Source organism: Myxocyprinus asiaticus, chromosome 35, assembly GCF_019703515.2.
Source record: "Myxocyprinus asiaticus isolate MX2 ecotype Aquarium Trade chromosome 35, UBuf_Myxa_2, whole genome shotgun sequence".
NCBI lineage: Eukaryota > Metazoa > Chordata > Actinopteri > Cypriniformes > Catostomidae > Myxocyprinus > Myxocyprinus asiaticus.
This window is the reverse complement of record NC_059378.1, coordinates 32,336,295-32,355,897: the sequence shown is the minus strand read 5'-3', so window position 1 is coordinate 32,355,897 and position 19,603 is coordinate 32,336,295. Positions and strand designations below refer to the sequence as shown.

Sequence of the window (19,603 nt, the reverse complement as noted above, 5' to 3'; positions counted from 1 at the left end):
TTCCAAATTCTACCTGTTACAGATTCTAACATGGCAGCCCTCATGTGTGAATCCTCTCCATGTAGATTAAAACAGATTTTATAAGGTTACTGATATCACTGGAGTCTTCATTTTCATGGGAGTGGCCATGATTTCCTACATATATTGCAAAATTACAATTCATGTCTTTAAGAGTTAAATTTTTTAATTAGGAAAAAATTACTGAGTGCACCATTAAGTAATCACAATGGTATTACAATTACGACATGTCAGTGTTAACAACATGTCAGTGAAAAACTACCAGCTTCTGTATGCTATTATATTCCATTCAAGTCAAGTTTCTGCTATACAAAATACAGTATTACTGTACTATAACTAAAATGGGCCTAACAACCAAACAATAATGTATTAAATATGACAATGTTTACGCAGAAAGTGAATATAAACTTTTACATTCAATTTGTTTACAATTTCCTCAATTGCACTATTATATTCCATTCATTGTAAGTCAAGTAAGCGTTTCTGCTTACCTCCGCCTGCAGGATTTCATTTCAGGGTACACACAGAACCATTATTATTATTATTATTATTTGCCAAAACAACACCAAATCATTCAATTCTGATGACATTGAGAGAAGTATTTTTACATTTTCAGTTTGTGTAGCATCCATGTAACTAATGGCTAAAGCATTTCTAACAGAGTGCCATTCAGACCAATGCAGTGCAACGAATAGAGTGGAACACCGGTGTCTCAAGACACATTTTTTTAACTGTTGATGTTTTTTTAACTTGACAAAAGAATAAAAAAAAAATGTGGTGCTCCTGCACAAGATGGCAAAAACACAGCAATACATGGTGCAATGGTCAAAGATGTCCGTTTAGCATGTTTACATAGAAAAGCAACTGAAAAACAGCATGGATGGACACAAAAACTTGCTGGTGTGAATGGCCCATTATTAACATAACACAACACAAATTAAAGTTTCTCAAAGTTACCTCTCAAAAAAGCAGTCTTTTGTTTCAAATGAATGTAAGTAAATCCACTTTACCCAACAATTGGTTTGTTATCCATTTTCTGAAATATCCTTATGCTGTTTTACTGAGTAAGTAACTGCTGCAAATTATTCAGTGAAACAGCAGTCTGAACGAATCAGACTGAATAGCGAATCGATTCAGACCTTTATGCTAACCCGTTTGGCATATTAGCTGAAAAGAACCAACTCAATAGATTATTTATTTATGAATTGGGCATAACTAGTTCTCATTCTATGCAGCCAACTAAAATACGGGACACACATCATAATCACTGATATTGTCAGTCAAAAAATGTTTGTCAGATAAGTCGAAGCTTTTACGGTATATTTTTTGAAAAGGGACTCGACTGGTCTCAGGGTTAAGTCCAAGTCCCCACTTGTTTGAGTCCGAGTCAAGACCAAGTCCAAATGTTCACGTGAGTCCATGACAAGAACAAGACCATGAAAATATGGTCTTGGACTCGAGTCTGGTCTCAAATACTTCAACACTGAGCTGAAGTTTATTTTTAACAAGATCCCTGATCATTTCAGTCTGATCTTAACAGTTTGAGTGGCACATTTCAGCACAGATTTTTTAATGAACATATCACAATGTAATCCAGCTTTGCAAAGAGCCTGTTTTAAGGATGGAGCAGAACTATAAAAACTACATTGGACCCGTAAAAAACACAGAAGCTCAGAGTAAATGCTGCAACTTATTTTACATGTGAATGTGGCATTTCATCATGGTCATTTAAAACTGAATTATGACTGTTTTGGGCACAAAAACTTTACTATCGCTATAGAACTATTCAGCTTGTAGTCCAAAATTCCAGAAGATAATTCGCCATGGGTTCCCTCTGGATTTTCCCATGGGTTTTTATATAAAAAAAAAAAAAAAATTACGAGTAAAATAAGGTCTGTGGGAAACATTACTTGACAATATGTGGACTTTTTGTTGTACAACATAATTTACACACAGTCATACATCAAACGTGAATTTTGAAGCCATATTGAATTACATCCTTTCTTAGTAAAACATATGGCGGCTTCAAAATTCACGTTTGAGCTATGAAATTGTGTAATTTATGTAGAACAAAACGTCCACGTATCATCAAGTAATGTTTACCACAGACAAGTAATGTTTACCACAGACCTTATTTAACTCATAAGTTCAAAACTCTCATTATAAAAACCCATAGGAAAACCCCCAGGGAACCCATGGCGAATTAGACTTTCGGGTTCGCCTACAAATCGACATCACGGCTGACCAGCTCTATTAACCAACTCTATTTAAAAAAATAAAATAAAAATATATTTTTTTAAAATGACATTTTTTTATATGACCCCTTTAAAACCACTGTTATGCACGCCCTCTGGTGGCTTGTTTCTTTATAACAATTGGTGAAAATCAGTGTTTTACCTCAGTGAAGGTGCTGTTCCACAAGTGGGCTCCGATCCTGACATGTATCAAGCCAGAGAATGTGCGTAAAGGACATTGAAAGAGCAGACAACGTGAAGAGCCCAGCAAACAATCCTGAAATATATCAACACACGTCATATACATCAACCCACAACCCCAGCAAACAATCCGGCAAGAATATGAAATATTGAGTATGGAAAAATAAAGGGTCACAAAATGATCTCCTCTCCTGCCTCCTCTCCAGTGATGTTGTGTATATGCGACTCACCAGCGTCACAGATCTTCTCCTCTCAGAAGCAGATACAGCAGGAATGATTTTTCTCTCAGGGTTTTTGTGGGCAAAGTTTCTTTCTGTCTCCACATGTGAACGCACCTTTCTGCTGCTCTGTACATACATGACCCAGAGAAATGTCTCTCAAATGCCTTAAAAAGGTCCTGGTTACTTTCGTAACCTCCGCTCCCTGATGGAGGGAACGAGACATTGTGTCGATGTTGTGACACTAGGGGTCACTCTTGGGAGCCCTAAACACCTCTGATATTGAAAAAGGCCAATGGGAATTGGCGAGTGGAATTTGCATGCCACTCCCCCTGACATACGGGTATAAAAGGAGTTGGCTCGCAACCACTCATTCAGGTTTTGTGCTGATGAGCCGAGACAAGGTCCCGGCCATTTCAGCTGGTAGTTCAGTATTGTGGCAAGAGGGACACAATGTCTCATTCCCTACATCAGGGAACGGAGGTTACAAAAGTGACCTAGATGTTCCCTATCTGTCACTCACTCGACGTTGTGTCGATGTAGTGACACTAGGGGTCCCTATACGAAACGGCACAATAAGCTGAACTGTGTTACGTGGACTGGCGGTGCGAGACGGGCAGACCGCTGTGTGCCTCGTAGCCAGTGCACCAGGCTGTCACGTAACCTCCCCTAACACTCTTATGAGTGCTGAACGGTCCTTTGGGAACAAGTCGACTTGCCCAACAAACAGGGACAGGCTAGGCCAGCCGTGGCCTCTTTTCCTTTTTTTTCTCCCAAAAAGAGTGGAATTTTGTTTACCAGCTGGGGGCCATAAGTGTCTATGTCTGGGGGGTGTCACTCCCAAGGGGAAGACACTGCGGAGACCACACCCCGCCCGGGGGGGGGGGGGGCATTTAGAGTGGAAATACATCACATGGTCTTACAGAGTCTTGTCGGAAGTATGTCATGTGGAGAAGTCCCATGGTAGGTCCTACTCGAGAGGGGAGGAACTCTACAAACATGGTGACTGGGGGAGGAGGACCCTCTGCCCAAGGAAGACGCAGTTTACTGACAGGAATACGATTTAGCAGCAGATATATCACATGGGGTCACCTATGGGGAACCAGCGCATGTAGAGTACCTACCCCCGTACAGGGCTTAGTTAGCACATGTACTGGGCTGGCAGTGAGTTTCTCCACAAACTCGCCTGCCACAGGGCTAAGGAGGAAAGTCATCCAGGGATCATAACTTGTGAACACACCTCAGGGGAGGGGAAAGGTGCTATGCGCAAGCGGTCGGCCAGCTGTCCCGGAACTCACCTGCTCGTACCTGACAATATACGGGACGAGACTGGCTCAGCCCAGAGATTGTAGAACCTCGCAAAGGTGTTGGGTGTTGCCCAGCCCGCTGCTCTGCAGATGTCTGCCAAAGAGGCGCCATTGGTCAGGGCCCAGGAGGCCGCCACACTCCTAGTAGAGTGGGCTCGTAGCCCCACGGGGGGGCGGCACATCCTGAGTGTGATATGCCATCAAGATGGCATCAATGACCCAATGGCAATCCTCTGTTTGGAGACAGAGCTCCCTTTCCGCTGTCCGCCAAAGCAAACAAAGAGCTGCTCGGAGCTTCTAAAGCTCTGCGTGTGATCCAAATAGATGCATAAAGCACGCACCGGACACAGCAATGCCAAGGCTGGGTCTGCATCCTCCCAGGGCAGTGCTTGCAGGTTCACCACCTGATCCCTAAACGGGGTCATGGGAACCTTGGGCACATAGTCTGGTCGGGGTCTCAGGATCACATGAGAGTAGCCTGGACCGAACTCCAGGCACGTTTCCCTGACAGAGAATGCATGCAGGTCCCCTACCCCTCTTGATGGAAGTAAGCGCAGTCAGGAGGGCAGTCTTCAAAGAGAGTGCCTTAAGCTCAACTGACACTAGGGGCTCGAAGGGAGCTCCCCGTAGACCCTGAAGGACTACAGAGAGGTCATACGAGGGCATGAGGTGCGGTCTGGAGGGATTCAACCTCCTGATGATCAAGTCGTGCTTCCCCAAATACTTACCATCTACTGCATCGTGATGTGCCGAAATGGCGGCTACATATACCTTCAAGGTGGAGGGGACAGCCGCCACTCCAGCCTCTCCTACAGGAAGGAAAGCACCGATCCGACTGCGCATCTCTGGGGTCTTCGTGTAGGGAAGAACACCACTTAGAGAACAGACGGTTTTGTGCAAGTAGGCTCACTGGGGGAAACGAATATTTGCATAGTCCCGGGGGCCAGCTGTGTGCCAGCATGTCTATACCGAGGGGTGCCTCAGTCAGGGCGTACCAAAGTGGGCAGTAGGAGGATTCCCGGGAAGCAAACAGGTCTACCTGTGCTCGACCGAATCGACTCCAAATCAGCTGGACCACCTGGGGGTGGAGTCTCCACTCTCCCCTGAGCATAACCTGTCGTGACAGCGCGTCCGCTGCGGTGTTGAGATCGCCCGGGATGTGAGTGGCTCGCAGTGACTTGAGGCGCTGCTGACTCCAGAGAAGGAGACGGCGGGCGAGTTGTGACATGCAACGGGAGTTTAGGCCGCCTTGGTGGTTGATGTACACTACTGTCGCCGTGTTGTCCATCAGGACTAACACATTCTTGCCCTGGATCAACGGCTGGAGCCTCTGCAGGGCGAGCAGTACTGCCAACAACTCGAGGCAGTTGATGTGCCCATAGTCTTACGGTGCCCCAGCCCGTTTCGGAGGCATCCGTCGTAACCACAACGTGCCTGGAGACCTGCTCTAGGGGAACCCCTGCCCCTGGTGAAAGATCGGCGTGATGACCAGGCGATGTGTCCCACGGTGCCATGCCCATCTCGGGACTCGAGTCTGAAGCCAGTGCTGAAGCGGTCTCATATGCATCAACCTGAGCGTTGTGGCCACCACTGAGGATGCCATGTGCCCCAGGAGCCTCTGAAAAAGTTTCAGTGGAACCGCTGTCCTCTGTCTGAATGCCTTCAGACAATTCAGCACCGACTGTGTGCTCGTTCGTGAGGCGCACCGACATCGAGACCGAGTCCAACTCCAAGCCGAGAAAAGAGATGCTCTGAACCAGGGAGAGCTTGCAGGAAGAGCCATGGCGTGCAGGGCAGAGGCAGCCTGTCCATCGGCACTGCAGTAACCCTACAGGCGTTGGACGGGGGTCTCAGATGGCCCCGCCAGGTGGCGGCATTTTGCGGGCACAGGTGCACCGCAACCGCCTTATCCACCTGGGGAATCGCCGAGTACCCCCTGGCAGCACCACCACTGAGGGCAGTTGAGTGGAGGAGCTCAGAGACCGGGTCTGGGCAGTGAAAGGTGCCTGCCACGACCTCGTGGGCTCCTCATGCACCTCTGGGAAGAAAGGGACCGGGGCGGAGTACGGCCGTCAGCGGCGCTCCGGGCCCAGGAACTAATCGTCAGGCTGCGAGGTTTCAGGGGGGGTGGAGGGTTCCACTCCAGCCCGACACATGCAGCCGCCCGGGCAAGCATGGCTGCCAGCTGCACGTCAGGCTGTGACTGGGCGACCACACCTGAAGGTGGGAGACCAGTTGTGTCCTCAGCGTCAGACTGGACAGCCCGCTCCCCGATGCTGCAATCGAGAGCTCATCTACTTCGCGAGTGCCGAAACGAGATCGCAAACTCGCCCTGAGACGAGCCGGCGGTCTCATCCCAGCGGGGCAAATGAGTGTACTGGGGAATGGGAGGTCCGTGGGGAGTTACCCAGCAGAGTGGCTCCCACTGGGGTCCCCAAATCGCCCCCAGTGCTAACCGACACAGCCTCAAACCCGTAGGTAGAAGGACCGAGGCGGGGAGCCGCTGGTGTGGTCTTTCCCTCTAACGAAGGAAAAACCGCGACCGCAACATTGCCATGGTCACGCTCTCGCAGTGAGCACATGACCCGTCCACAAATGCTGTCTCCGCGTGGGCAGCGCCCTAGCACATTAGACCGTGATCATGGCCATCGGAAGTGGAGAGGTAACAACCGCAACCAGGAAATACACACAAATGGAGAGACATCTTTAAAAAGATGCTCTCCGTTAATGCCACTCTTTGAGAAGGGAAAATATACTCTTTCAGTAGGAAGAATATACTCTTTAACTGCTGAAGCGCCCAGGGGCGTTCTCTGCACTTCACCAGTGCAAGAGGGGGAGAAGCCGCTGTAATGCGCTGTAAATCCAACAGCTTTTCGAGGTGAATAGATCGGCAGAGTAATTCAGCTCGCTGAACACAACCGCTCGGCTCCAAAGAGAAAATCTGAATGAGTGGTTGCGAGCCAGCTCCTTTTATACCCGTATGTCCGGGGGAGTGGCATGCAAATTCCACTCACCAATTCCTACTGGCCTTTTTTCAAAATCAGAGGTGTTTGGGGCTCCCAGGAGTGACCCCTAGTGTCACTACATTGACACAACATCGAGTGAGTGACAGATATGGAACAAACATTTTCTGTTGATCAAGCAGCTGTGCTTGATGGGTTTTTGATAGGGCTGTCAATAATTAAATTACACAATGTGTGATTATTCAAATTAATCGCAATTCATGTCATTTTTCAATATTTGCTGAGAAAATGAAGATAATTTAAAACATTACATTATTGTGGAAGACAAATATAACGTTTAATAGACATTACAAAAAGTGGCTGTAGAACTCAATATATTGTCTGTTTTATTGCATATTACAGTATTAGAGATCAACCAATATTGATTTTTTCAAACGAAACAGATAGCAATTATTTGTGTTTACATTTCCAATAACCGATATTTAATAATAGTGTTTTTAATAAAAATGCTTTTTTTATTTATTTTTTGCATTTTGCACAATGTTTACCAAATAATCAATAGAATACAACAATAAAACAATACTAATAGCAATAATAATACAGTATAATAATAATAGCATTGAATAAGACGTTTGTCCTATGTAGGGTCGCAGGTAGTGCTGGAGCCAATCCCATCTGTCTCGGACCAAAGGCAGGGAAACACCCTGGACAGGTGGCCAGTACATCATAGAGCTAACACATACATATTACATATATATATATACATATTCACACTCTCACCTACAGGCAATTTCGAGTTTCCAGTTAGCTTAACCTGCATGTTTTTTGGACTGTGGCGGAAACCGGAGCACCTGGAGGAAACCCCACACGAACATAGGGAGAACATGCAAACTCCACACAGAAAGGCCCTGGGTGTGCCGGGACTCAGACCGGGGACCTTCTTGCTGTGAGGCGACAGTGCTAACCAACCTTTAGGCATCTTAGATAAAAATCTCATGGTACATATTCCACTGAGGTAAAAAATGTTTGTAGATGTGCGAGTCGCCTACCTATGACAAACATTTTGATTTGAATTGTGCACGTCACTTTATTTACCAAAGGTCAGCTTGCTGTTCTCACTGTTCAATGTAAAGTATGTAATGATGCAGTTGCTATTAATGTTACTGGCCAACTGGTAAATATTTTCATTTTATTTACCTGCCAACTGGTGAATATTTCCGTTTTATTTAATCGTCAAAGGCAATTTTTTTTCACGTATTTGGCGCGTGACGAGTGCTAATTTTGGACCCTGTTTACACTGATATCTAACAAATATTTACCTGAGTAACTATGTTGACATGTATGACTGACTTTTCTCCTATAAGAAATTAGAGTTGCTAGCACGAGAGGATACAAGTTAGATTAGGGATTTTTCCAGATGGAAAACGGAGTCTTACAACATTTTAGTCCTACCAATAGTATGTTATATATAATGTTTTCATGATAATATCATGTCATATATCATGTTACTCAGGTCCAACATTACCCCCAGGCCGACACCCCTGCTGACAGATCGCTATTTTTTCCATGTTTTTACTGTAAGCAGCGCATATTGTTCATAAGGCTGATAGCCTACTAGTTCACTGGAATAACATTCTAAGAAAAGTGAAAAACTCTATGCATCGTTGCAATCAAGGAGGCCAGTTTTAAAAGCATGTTATCATAACAATATCATAACAGAACTGTTATAGAACTGCACTTATTGACAGTCCGCTATTTTCACTGTGATTTTACCATGAGCAGTATGTCAACAGTCAATCCAAGAGAATTTACCAACATATTTGTATGTGTTGTGTATATCCCACCAAGTGGGAATGCCACCAGAGCAGCCAGTCAAATTACAGACTGTGTTCACTGGCACTTTCAAAACAAGCTGGATGCACCTATATTGATTTCAGGCGATTTTAATCACTGTGGACTGGAGAAGTCCTTGCCAGGGTTTTTTCAATATGTGAAATGTAGCACGAGGAACGATAATATTCTTGACAAGTGCTATGGTAATATCTAGAACGCACAGCCAGAGCCAGACCCCCCTCGGCAACTCTGACCACAATGCTATCCATCTGCTCCCCACCTATCGGTCAGTTTTTAAGTCCAGTAAACCATCAATTAAGACTGTAAATGTGTGGTCCAGTAATAGAATAGAGGAGCTGAAAGCATGTTTTATCTGTACGGACTGGGGCATTTTCTTCCACGATGCAAATATTGATATGGTCACAGAATCAATTACTGCTTATATTTCCATTTGTGTGGATTCAATTATACAGTACCTCAGAAGGTTGTAAAGAGATATCCGAATAATAAATCTTACATCACAGGGGGAATTAAGGATTGTATCAATAAGAAGAATATGGCCTACAAATTAGGAGATACTGTGGGATTAACACAAAAGGACCTCAATCAGCAACTGAGGGCAGCATGGATACAGTATAAGGAACGGGCAGAATGAGACTTGTCCAAATCTGACACAAAGAATCTGTGGGATTCAATACAAGAAATGACTAACAGGGACCCTAAAAGGCTGCCTGTAATGAATTAAACTGCAATGGCAAATGAACTGAACCATTTGAAACTGATACTTTTAAGGAATGTTGTGAAGTCTTAGATAAAGTAATTTATAATGTTTGTGATGATAGAATATTAATAGATCCATGTGTTGTGACTAAGGTTTTTAAAACTATACACACTAATAAAGCAATGGGGCTGGATGGCATGTCAGCTTTTCTTTTAAGAACATTTGCTGAGGAGCTTACACCAGCCTGGCATCGCCTTTTTCAGCTTTCTATAGACATGCACACAGTGCCAGAGCTCTGGAAAAAAATCTATCATAATTCCAATCCCAAAAAGTTCTTGCCCCCAGGAAAATAATGACTACAGGCCAGTGGCCTTAACATCCAATGTTATGAAATCTTTGGAGAGGATTATAATAGAGGAGCTATGCAGGGAGGTGGAGCCATCTTTAGATCAATACCAATTTGCGTATAGAAAAAAACCGCAGTACTAATGATGCGATCTCTATAGTAATGCACCTTGTTTTGAAGCATTTGGAAAGTCCTGTTGCATATGCTAGACTGCTTTTTATTGATTTTAGTTCCGCTTTTAATACAATTCACCCACACACCCTGCTTGAGAAATTAGTACAGTTGAAGGTTAATCCTTTTTTGATTCACTGATATTATTTTTTTTATCAAATAGGACACAAGTGAAATTTAACTCAGTACTTTCTGATATAGCACTAAGTTGTACAGGGGCCCCTAAAGGCTGTGTTACCTCGCCGTTTTTGTTCACTCTTTACACAAATAATTGCGTCAGCTCGAACCCTAACCAATTTGTGGTGAAATTCTCAGATGATACTGTTATTGTTAGCTTAATCACAAGTAACTCCAACATTGACAGCTATAAAGCTGCCGTGGATGGGTTTGTGGACAAAACACAGGTTTGTGGATGGGTTTGTGTGAAGATCATTATTTGCATATCAATGTAAATAAAACTGAAGAGGTTATTATAGACCCCAGATTAGTGGGAAACCAGAGCACTGTTGTTATACATGGCCAGGACATTAGACAGGTCGATTCTTGTAAGTATTTGGGTATCTGTATTGATAGTGAGCTTAACTGGCACATGCATGTGGTGAGTGTCTGTGAAAGAATTCATCAGCGCCTACATGTTCTAAAAAGATTACGATTATTTGTTGTCAGTAGGAATATCATGTTAATTATTTTATAGGGCCGCTATAGAGTCTGTTTTACATTATAATGTTATCACCAGGTTTGGAAACCTAATGATAAAAATTAAAGCTCAAATAACTAATTTGGTCAGAGTGGCAGGAAAGATTGTGGGTATGCCCACACCCTTCACTGTACAGGATATTTTTGAGCAGTCCATGATATGGCAGGCCAATAAGAATTTATTTGACCCTTCTCACGTGTTGTATTCTGAGTATGTGCTGATGAACTCTGTCAGGAGTTATAGGGTCCCTTTGTGTAGATATAATCTATATAATTACTAATTTGTCCCCTTGTCAATTAAAATTATTAATGGGCAATTTCAGCAGAATAGATAGCAGTGGGCAGGTTCTGAGATTATTGTAGGCTCTATCAACTGTTTGTTTGCTGGTATATTTGCAATTGAGAGGTGTTGTGGTTTTTAATTAAATTATGTATTAAGATGGGTATGTTTTAAGATGGGTATGTTTTAATGTGATGTGTTGTGTACTATTATGTATTTATGTGTAATGTCTGGCATTGTTTGGTGATGCAGCAGTTCCTTAATCTAAGACAAATTTCTCCCATGTGAGACAATAAAGTAACCTTAACCTTAACCTTAATTCAGCAGCAAAATGCCTTCACAGACATCATCACACACTAGCGTTTTACTTCTCACACAATACAAAAGCAATTTCATACACATATTTGTTGTGCTAATGGTAATTTTCCCACAAATTTCCCTGTCTAGTAGACTTAGTCAAAACGCTGCATCTTATCATGGAGATGTTACAGTGTAAAGGGGTCATGACATAAGGAATAAAATTGTCCTTGATATTTTGACATGTTCGAGGTCATTGTACTATAAAAACATACCGTAAGTTTCAGAACTCAAAACTTCCTCTTCAGCCCTCGACTCATTTTGAAATCAGCCACATAGTGATGTCACAATGTGGTGTTCATTTGAATAGCCCCGCCTCCACAACATAAGTAATCATTGCGGTGAAATAATGAGCAGCTGAGGTACTTCAACACTGAAAGTGATAGTATTGTTACTGTAGTTCGCTTTTAACTAATGAAAAGATTAAGATTTTAAGCAAAGTCCCCAAACATTGTTGTGTTCCTGATTGTAGAAAACTGCATCTCTGCACAGCCTTCCGAAGGATCCGAACATTAGGAATGAGTGGCTTATTCAAATGCAGTGGTGTAAAGTAACGAAGTACAAATATTTCGTTACTGTACTTAAGTAGCTTTCTTCAAATTTGTACTTTCTTGAGTATTTAAATTTGTTGTAACTGTTACTTTTACTTCGCTACATTTTTTAGTCAAACAAATACTTTTTACTCTGGAACAGATCCTCTCTTTACTCGTTACTTGGATTAAAATAAGTTTGTTTAATTATAAACAGAGCACAGTGTGTTTGAATGAGAGCAGCCAGCGCGAATACAGACACTCAGCGCATGCGCTCATGGAGTCTGCATCAGTCCAGCGAGGTGCAATGAACTAAAGCAGAGACTAATCTTTGACTAAACAAGCTTCCAAACACACAGATAAGATGTAATTCACCCTAGCTGTGTACAAACCTGATGGCCTAAATGTATTTATCACTGTATATAAGCCACAGAATACAAGAAACACAGAAACAATGGAGGACTCTTCTAAGATGCAGTGGAATAATTACAGTAGGTGTTTTTTACCACATGATTTTGTTTATTTACATTTAAATTTATGCATTTGGCAGACACTTTTATCCAAAATGTGTTACAGTGCACTTATTACAGGGACAATCTCCCCAGAGCAACCTGGAGTTAAGTGTCTTGCTCAAAGATAGAGACTAAAAATGAAATGTTTTTCATTCTGGTTCGTTCTAAGCAAAAACATTCGTTCCAATTCAGAAGTTCAGCAGCCTCCTTTCCAAATGGTAACTGATTAGAATGAAATAAAAGAACAGTTAATAATGTTCTTTTTAACCTGACAGTACTCTGTGTGTGAAATACCAATTGCAGTGTTCCCAGATCTCGCAAGAGAAACAAGCCACATGGTCTGGGAAAACAAGCCCGAAATAAGCCACTTGCCTCACCTAAATAAGCAAAAATTAGCAATTAAATGTTTTCCTGTCTGGTGGATTTATCAGCCTAGAAATCATAACAAGCATGCAATTAACAGTTAAGTATAATTTTAAATACAGATCTGCTTCTCAGTCAAAACTCCAAGCATCAAATCTGTATTAATGCATCACATCTAACAATAATTCAGTGAAGACTTGGAAACAACTGAGAAAATGTCCTCTAATTATTTTTGTCCTTGTATCTGGATTAGCCATTTATGTATACTGTATGTAGTAATTATACATAGTTATTAAAAAGGTCTTCATTCACAGAATGCAACATCCACAAAGGGCAATTAGGAAAAGAAATGTGTGATGCAGCGGTTTCCTTCAGGATCAAAGCACATGTTTCCGTTTTTGTGGCAACATGAAGTGATTTAGTTCCAAAAATATAATGTGATAAACCCTTTGGCCTTTGGTTTCATGAACAAATTATCAGAGTTAAATTAACCGGTTATAACCGGTTACCAGCACTTAAAAATAAAGTTTTCACTCCGGAACAATTGAAAATCACTTTGTTCTGGTTTTCGGTTACGTTCCGCTAAAAAAATGTAATTTGTTTTCGGTTTTTGAACCATTTTTAGTCCCTGCTCAAGGACACAATAGTGGTGACTGTGGGGATCAAACTGGCAACCTTCTGCTTACCAGTTCTGTGCTTTAGCCCACTACACCACCAATATGGAATACTATGTGCCTTCACCCAGCACTTGTTTATGTGCACACTATTCAAGAATAAACTGATCAAACATTCACTCCTTAACTGCTCTCTCATAAGAATCTTTAGAAAGACAGATTCATTTTACTGAATTGGTTCATTTGGATGATTCATATATATATATATATATATATATATGAAGCTCTCCTAAACCATCCTCTCCCTCTCATGTGAAGTATTGGAAAGTTCGATTCATCTGTATAAGTGAATCTGTTTGTTCTGAGGATTCATGTATATGAACCATTTTAAAGGATGATTAGTTTGAGTTTCATTCAGAATACCCTACACATTATTTCACTTCTTATTATTTGTTGCTGAATATTTAGTTAAATGCTGCTGTTCAGCACTGTTTTCGATTAATTTATTTACATAAATGTGTTTACATTTATTTACACTGGTGTATCTGTTCAAATGTTGTTTAATACTGATAATTATATTTTGTAATAAAGGTAATACTTATTGTTTTACCTATTGTTAATAGCTTTTAGTGTAGTAACTATTTTTAAAAGGGTAGCTTCAACACAAAATTGCTCAGGGACAGAAGTAAATGCTGAATTTATTCATAAACAATTATTGATATAATTGTTTGAATTAGTTATATTCTGTTCATGTTCATTTTCATGAACGTTAGCTTATTTTCTGAATAAAATACCCAGTCCTTATCCACCTGCGCCTTACCTATTGTATACTGAACCATTCACTTATTTATTGGTAATTTATTTATTTGTATAGGAACAGTATAAGAACATAATAAAAAAATAAAATAAAAAAATAAAAAAAGGAATGTTGTACATAAAGATTATAGCACATGCTAATTTGCATCTCAGGTCTCTAGATAGGCTTTTTCCTTAGAAAAAAATAAAAAAATACAACTAAAATAAATAAAACGTTAAAAAAGAATTTGAAAATGTAAGAGAAAATATTAACTATAAAAGTTCATATTTATTGTATCCAAAATTACCTATTTGGGACTCAATTATATGGCTTTAAAAATAACAACATGAATGGGTTGCATTTTATAAGATGAATGGATATGAATTTGTAGTACTTTTACTTTTTGAAACTTAAGTATTTTTAAAACTAGGTACTTTTTACTTTTACTTAAGTAGTATTTTAATGGATGACTTTTACTAGTTATAAATTTGTGTGGTATCTGTACTTTTACTTGAGTATGGAAATTTAGTACTTTTTTCACCAGTGTTCAAATGTTCAAAGTTCCTGAACGCATCAGTATGGGATTATATGTTTTGTTTTGCACATTTCTCTAAGGATTCTTTTGAGAACTATTATGATTGAGACATATATTGAAATATGGAGCAGTGCCAACTTTATTCAACACGAAAGTAATTCCGGTCAGTAACAAATTTAATACTGCTGTTTCTGTCTGTGTTTGATATGTATGGAAGTATGTAGTCAGCCAGTTTTAATCGCAAAATAAACTATGATCAGGACTCTAATGGAGAGCGGATTTTGCTTATTACTTATTTGTGCTTTGGTTACTTACCAAAGAAATACACAATAGCTCACAAAATATTAATTTGAGATTCAATTATTTTGTGCTTGAAGTGGCGGGCCACTGGCACTTGGTACCTGCACTTCTATAAATCAGTCTACAGACTCCTGGCAGTTTGTCTTGCGTACCAGCACTTCTCAGAGTCTCCCGGTACAATGTAATTTGTAAAATCAGTGGGTAATTCAATGCGGTCCGCCAATCACTTTTATCTGACCCTCTGACTGATTTTGATAAAATCACATCACAGTCTAAACATTGAGTTTAACTCTGCGCAAAACTCAGCGGTGAGTTTAACAACACTCATCGGCATGTGCAACTGCATCAGTGGTCGTCAGAAGTGATCCTTGGTCCAGTCCCGGACAGGAGCATGCATGTTTAAGCTTGTCTGGACATAGTTCAGTTACACTGCTCTCCAAAACATGAACCAGCAACTTTAAGGTGAGCACATTTTATCACGTCTTATTCAATCAAATGTATTTATGCAAATTGCATAGCTGCTGAGTGCAGACTTAAATACATCACAGCTGTTATTATTACAGAAGTGATGTCAGCTCATAACACAACCTTTTTCAACAAAAGATAAATAGATGAAAACCAAACCGAAAATTTGCTATTATTCTCAATTTTTCGAGTGTTGATCGGGCATGTCTCATCTGTTCAGCTCTGTAGTGCTCCTAAAAAGTGATAACGTGAAGCATCACTGAACCTGCATACATGCATATATCCTGATTGTGTTGGTTCTATATACAGATGTGTATCAGCATTTTCAATCCTGAACATCATCAAATCAGTTTGTTCTTTGTTTACTAATGATTATCTTCACAAGTATCTGGCTCCTGCACGAATTCACCATATGTGCATGACAAGGAAAGGCTCATTTTCCCCCTCACTAAATGGGAGTATAAGAGAGAAAAAGGAAAAACAGACATAATGCACTTTTTTCAGTTTTACATTTATTTTATGTAAAAAGACAGTTCTATCAGGAAGACTTGCAGACTTGAGTGAAATTTAAGATGACATTTATTTGATGAATATAAAACAGAAATGTAATGTCTCTCTTTGGCGTAAGCCTCGTCTGGCAGTCTGAAGAACTTGTACTCTGAACCGTCATATCCTGCCGGAGATAGGAGGCAGGGGTGAGGAGCCTACCTCCGTGCAGGACGGGACTCGACTGGTGGTGGTGGGGTGGTGGAGGTTGCCGTGTTAACACACTGAAACAGCAATGTGATAGATTGTGAGCAAACTTATAAAGCAATGTGGCTTACATGTGATTGGCTAGGAGTTACCTAGCTAATGGTGTGATGATGTATATTTTTATTTTTTTTTACTCCTCCTTGAGTTTGGTTTTGTCCTTGTCCTTGAGTGCGATTTTGGGCTCTCCGTCAAGGAGCCCCTGGTTGTGCAGAATCTTTGCCAAAGACGAACAATGTGGGATGAGGCCCTACGTTAGGCCAGCACTGTTGTGCAGTATCTTTGTTGAAAGATAAACAACATTTGATTATGAAAACTCTCCTACGAGGGAAGAGTTGTTTGAGAAAGCTTTGCCAAAAAGGTGAACAACGTAGCATAAAGCCATACGATAATGGTGATGTTGCATGCAATACCCTTCGTAGAAAGATATTCCATGAGGCTCAAGCTCTCAAACGAGGGCGGCTGTTGTTTAATGGTTATCTTTGCCAAGGTGAACAGCATACATAAAGCCATACAATAATGGCGATGTTGTCGTGCAATACCCTGATGAAAGATATCCCATGATAGTGTGAGCTTTCTGGTGAGGGCGAGCTGGCTTGTGCAATACCTATGCAAAGGAAACCATGCTTGAGATTATGGAAGCCCTGGCGAGGAGGGTAGACATAGTTATGCGTTATCCTTGTGAAACAATGGATGTGCTTGAATTTAATCATTGTGTGGTGAAATATGTGATGAAAGAGCCACCAACCACCACCAGATAGGTATGAAAACTTATGGCTGATGGAGTGTTGAGCTTGTTTGATGATTTGGGTTAATATAATATATTTCAGGTGGGATGAGGAAGACCAGCAGCTGAGCATCTTGACAGTGGACTCCGGTATACCTTGAAGAGTGGCAGTAGTAGCTGCTCTGATGCAAAAAGAATGCCCCGAGAAGACATGAGGGGAGAGACCACAATGTTTTAGGGTGCGGTGAGGTGGTTTCTGAACCAGTAGCATGACATGGGGGCTAGAGATGGAGTGATGAATAGGGGGAGGAAATTTGAGATGTCTAGTGTGAGAGCAACATGAAATGACCACGCACACTGGGAGATTAGAACGGAAAATAGAGGAGTACTGTGTGATTGGCGGGAGGAGGAAAAGTGGGCCCAGGTGGAGTTGTAGGAAGTGAGCGTGGACCGGGCAAGTCCTTTCTGCATGAGAGTTGGAGGGGAGGCATAGTCTGTGGAACTCCTGGAAGTGAAACGAGAGTGGGAGTCAGCGATTACATTGAAAAACCCGGGAATGTGTCTGGCTGAGATGAAGTTGCAGGAAATGCTCTAACATGTCAGACGTCTCATAAGGGACATAAGGCTAGAGGAGGACCAGCCTTTATTGATTACAGTGATGACTGCGGAATTGTCGCAAAACTACGACACGTTTGCATGTCCAAAGGGAACCCCATATAACACTGGCCATGACAATGGGATAAATTTCAAAGACAGCGGATGAGGGGGCGTAGGAAGCGATATTGAAAAATTATTCTGACCATTTCCCTGTGAACAATGATCCTAGAAAATATCCTATGGAGGAGGATTCTTCCCGTGAAAAGGGACATGTCGTCCGGAGATTCAGGTTTTTTTATTGTGAAAAAAGGAAATGCCATTCCAGTGATTTGATTTTGAGGAGGCTGGTGATGTTGAGCTTCAGCTCTCAAGTGGCCTTCCGTTTATCGAGCCATCATCGATTGATATGATGTCGGAGAGGTTGTCTACGGAATGGGCTAGTGTGAGGAGGTGGGAACGAAGGAGCAGCCTTGAGGAATGATGCGCATGGCAAAATTGAGGTGGCCTAATAGGGACAGGAGATTGCGTTATGAGACCTGGACCGACCGGAGAACGACATGCAAATAGACCTGATCCTGTCGAGTTTCTTTAGGCAGGGAAGCTTGCATGTTTAGAGAATCGAGCGAGATGCCGAAAAATTCGAGAGACGTGGCGGGGCCCATGGTTTTTTCACTTGAGAGGGGAACACCCAACTTGTGAAAAAGCTCGATAGAAATGTCCAAAAATAGGGGTTTGGGCAGCAGGGTGATCAATGAGCAGGAAATCGTCGAGCAGGTGAAGTACGAAGGGGAGCTTAAAGTGATTGAGAAGGATCCAGCATAGGCCTTCTGATAGAGAAGGCAAATGTGAGGGCTACTTCTGCACCTGAAAGTGAGTTGGACAGCAAAGTAAAATTTTGACTTCCATGTGACACCAGAGAGGAGCAAGTCGGCCAGGTGAATGGGCATGATTTTGAAAGTGTCTTTGATATCTGCCCCCTTTTTTTTTCTTTCTTTATTATGTTTTAGCCCGTAAAACTAGCTGACCATGCATGGTCCATGACATGCAGCTCCAGTGGACTGAATTTAGGTATCTGCTGCGAGACCACCTATCCGGCACTGTGATGTCCAGAGGAACGAATCCTACTGTCTGCTGCTGACGAGAGCTGCCCTGAATGCAAAAAGGCTTTTTTTTTTATAAATATATACATACGTTGAGTGGAGCAAAAACGAAAACATTGATAACTTTAAAATAAATAAAGCATTTGGCCACATAGTTGAAGAAATAACAAAAGCATTAGGAGGGAGCTATGACTTACCAGCAGGAACAGAAATTAACAGTAGCAAGATGAAATTAATGAGCTTGATTCGGCACAGGTTTTATCCGATGATTGCCAAACCTACTTACCTGCTACTAAATGTAACGTCCCCGACCACGCGCATTAAGAGTGAACAGCATCATACTGAAATGCGTTGATACTTAAATTAAAAGTACTGTAGTTAGGCAGACATGACTGTTAAACTCATAAGCTTTGAAGTTTGGAACATTGATAAAGCCCCAATGCTTGAAGATCCCCGTAGACTGAAACATGGTCCAACCAAAGATGAAAGTGAATGATTTATGAAGACATACGATACAAATTTCTGCACTTTAATGATGCCTGAATGAGTAATAAAAACATAAATATGCCGTGAAAAGTGAATTACCCCTGTATGACCTGATCATATAGGCGATATGCATTACGCTGGTAATGAAATTATCGGATGAATAAGGGAATGCAGTGAGGAGCCTACCGCTAGGTGTCAGAGGTGCGCTGCAACAGTGGTGCTTCCGAGGGAATGAGGAAGTCAAATCAAAATCAAAATCAAATCACTTTATTGTCACACAGCCATATACACAAATGCAATGGTGTGTGAAATTCTTGGGTGCAGTTCCGATCAACATAGCAGTCGTGACAGTGATGAGACATATACCAATTTACAATAACATCAAATTAGCACAACACAATTTAAACATCTGTTATACACATAATTACACTCAACAATATACAAATAATAACATACACTGTACAGTATACAATACGCTGTTTT

At 41.5% G+C, this 19,603-nt stretch overlaps 1 protein-coding gene across 2 annotated transcripts in view; it reads right to left on the bottom strand.

Annotated features, from left to right (window-relative positions):
* Positions 1–19,603, bottom strand: part of itga7 (integrin, alpha 7) — a 191,252-nt gene that overhangs the window by 25,150 nt on the left and 146,499 nt on the right. For both annotated transcript variants that reach the window (XM_051672272.1, XM_051672273.1), the window contains exons 21-22: positions 2,684–2,800; positions 2,416–2,529 (exon numbers count right to left, since the gene is read on the bottom strand). In XM_051672272.1, coding sequence (XP_051528232.1) covers positions 2,416–2,529; positions 2,684–2,800 — 231 coding nt within the window. The remainder of the gene's footprint in view (positions 1–2,415; positions 2,530–2,683; positions 2,801–19,603) is intronic.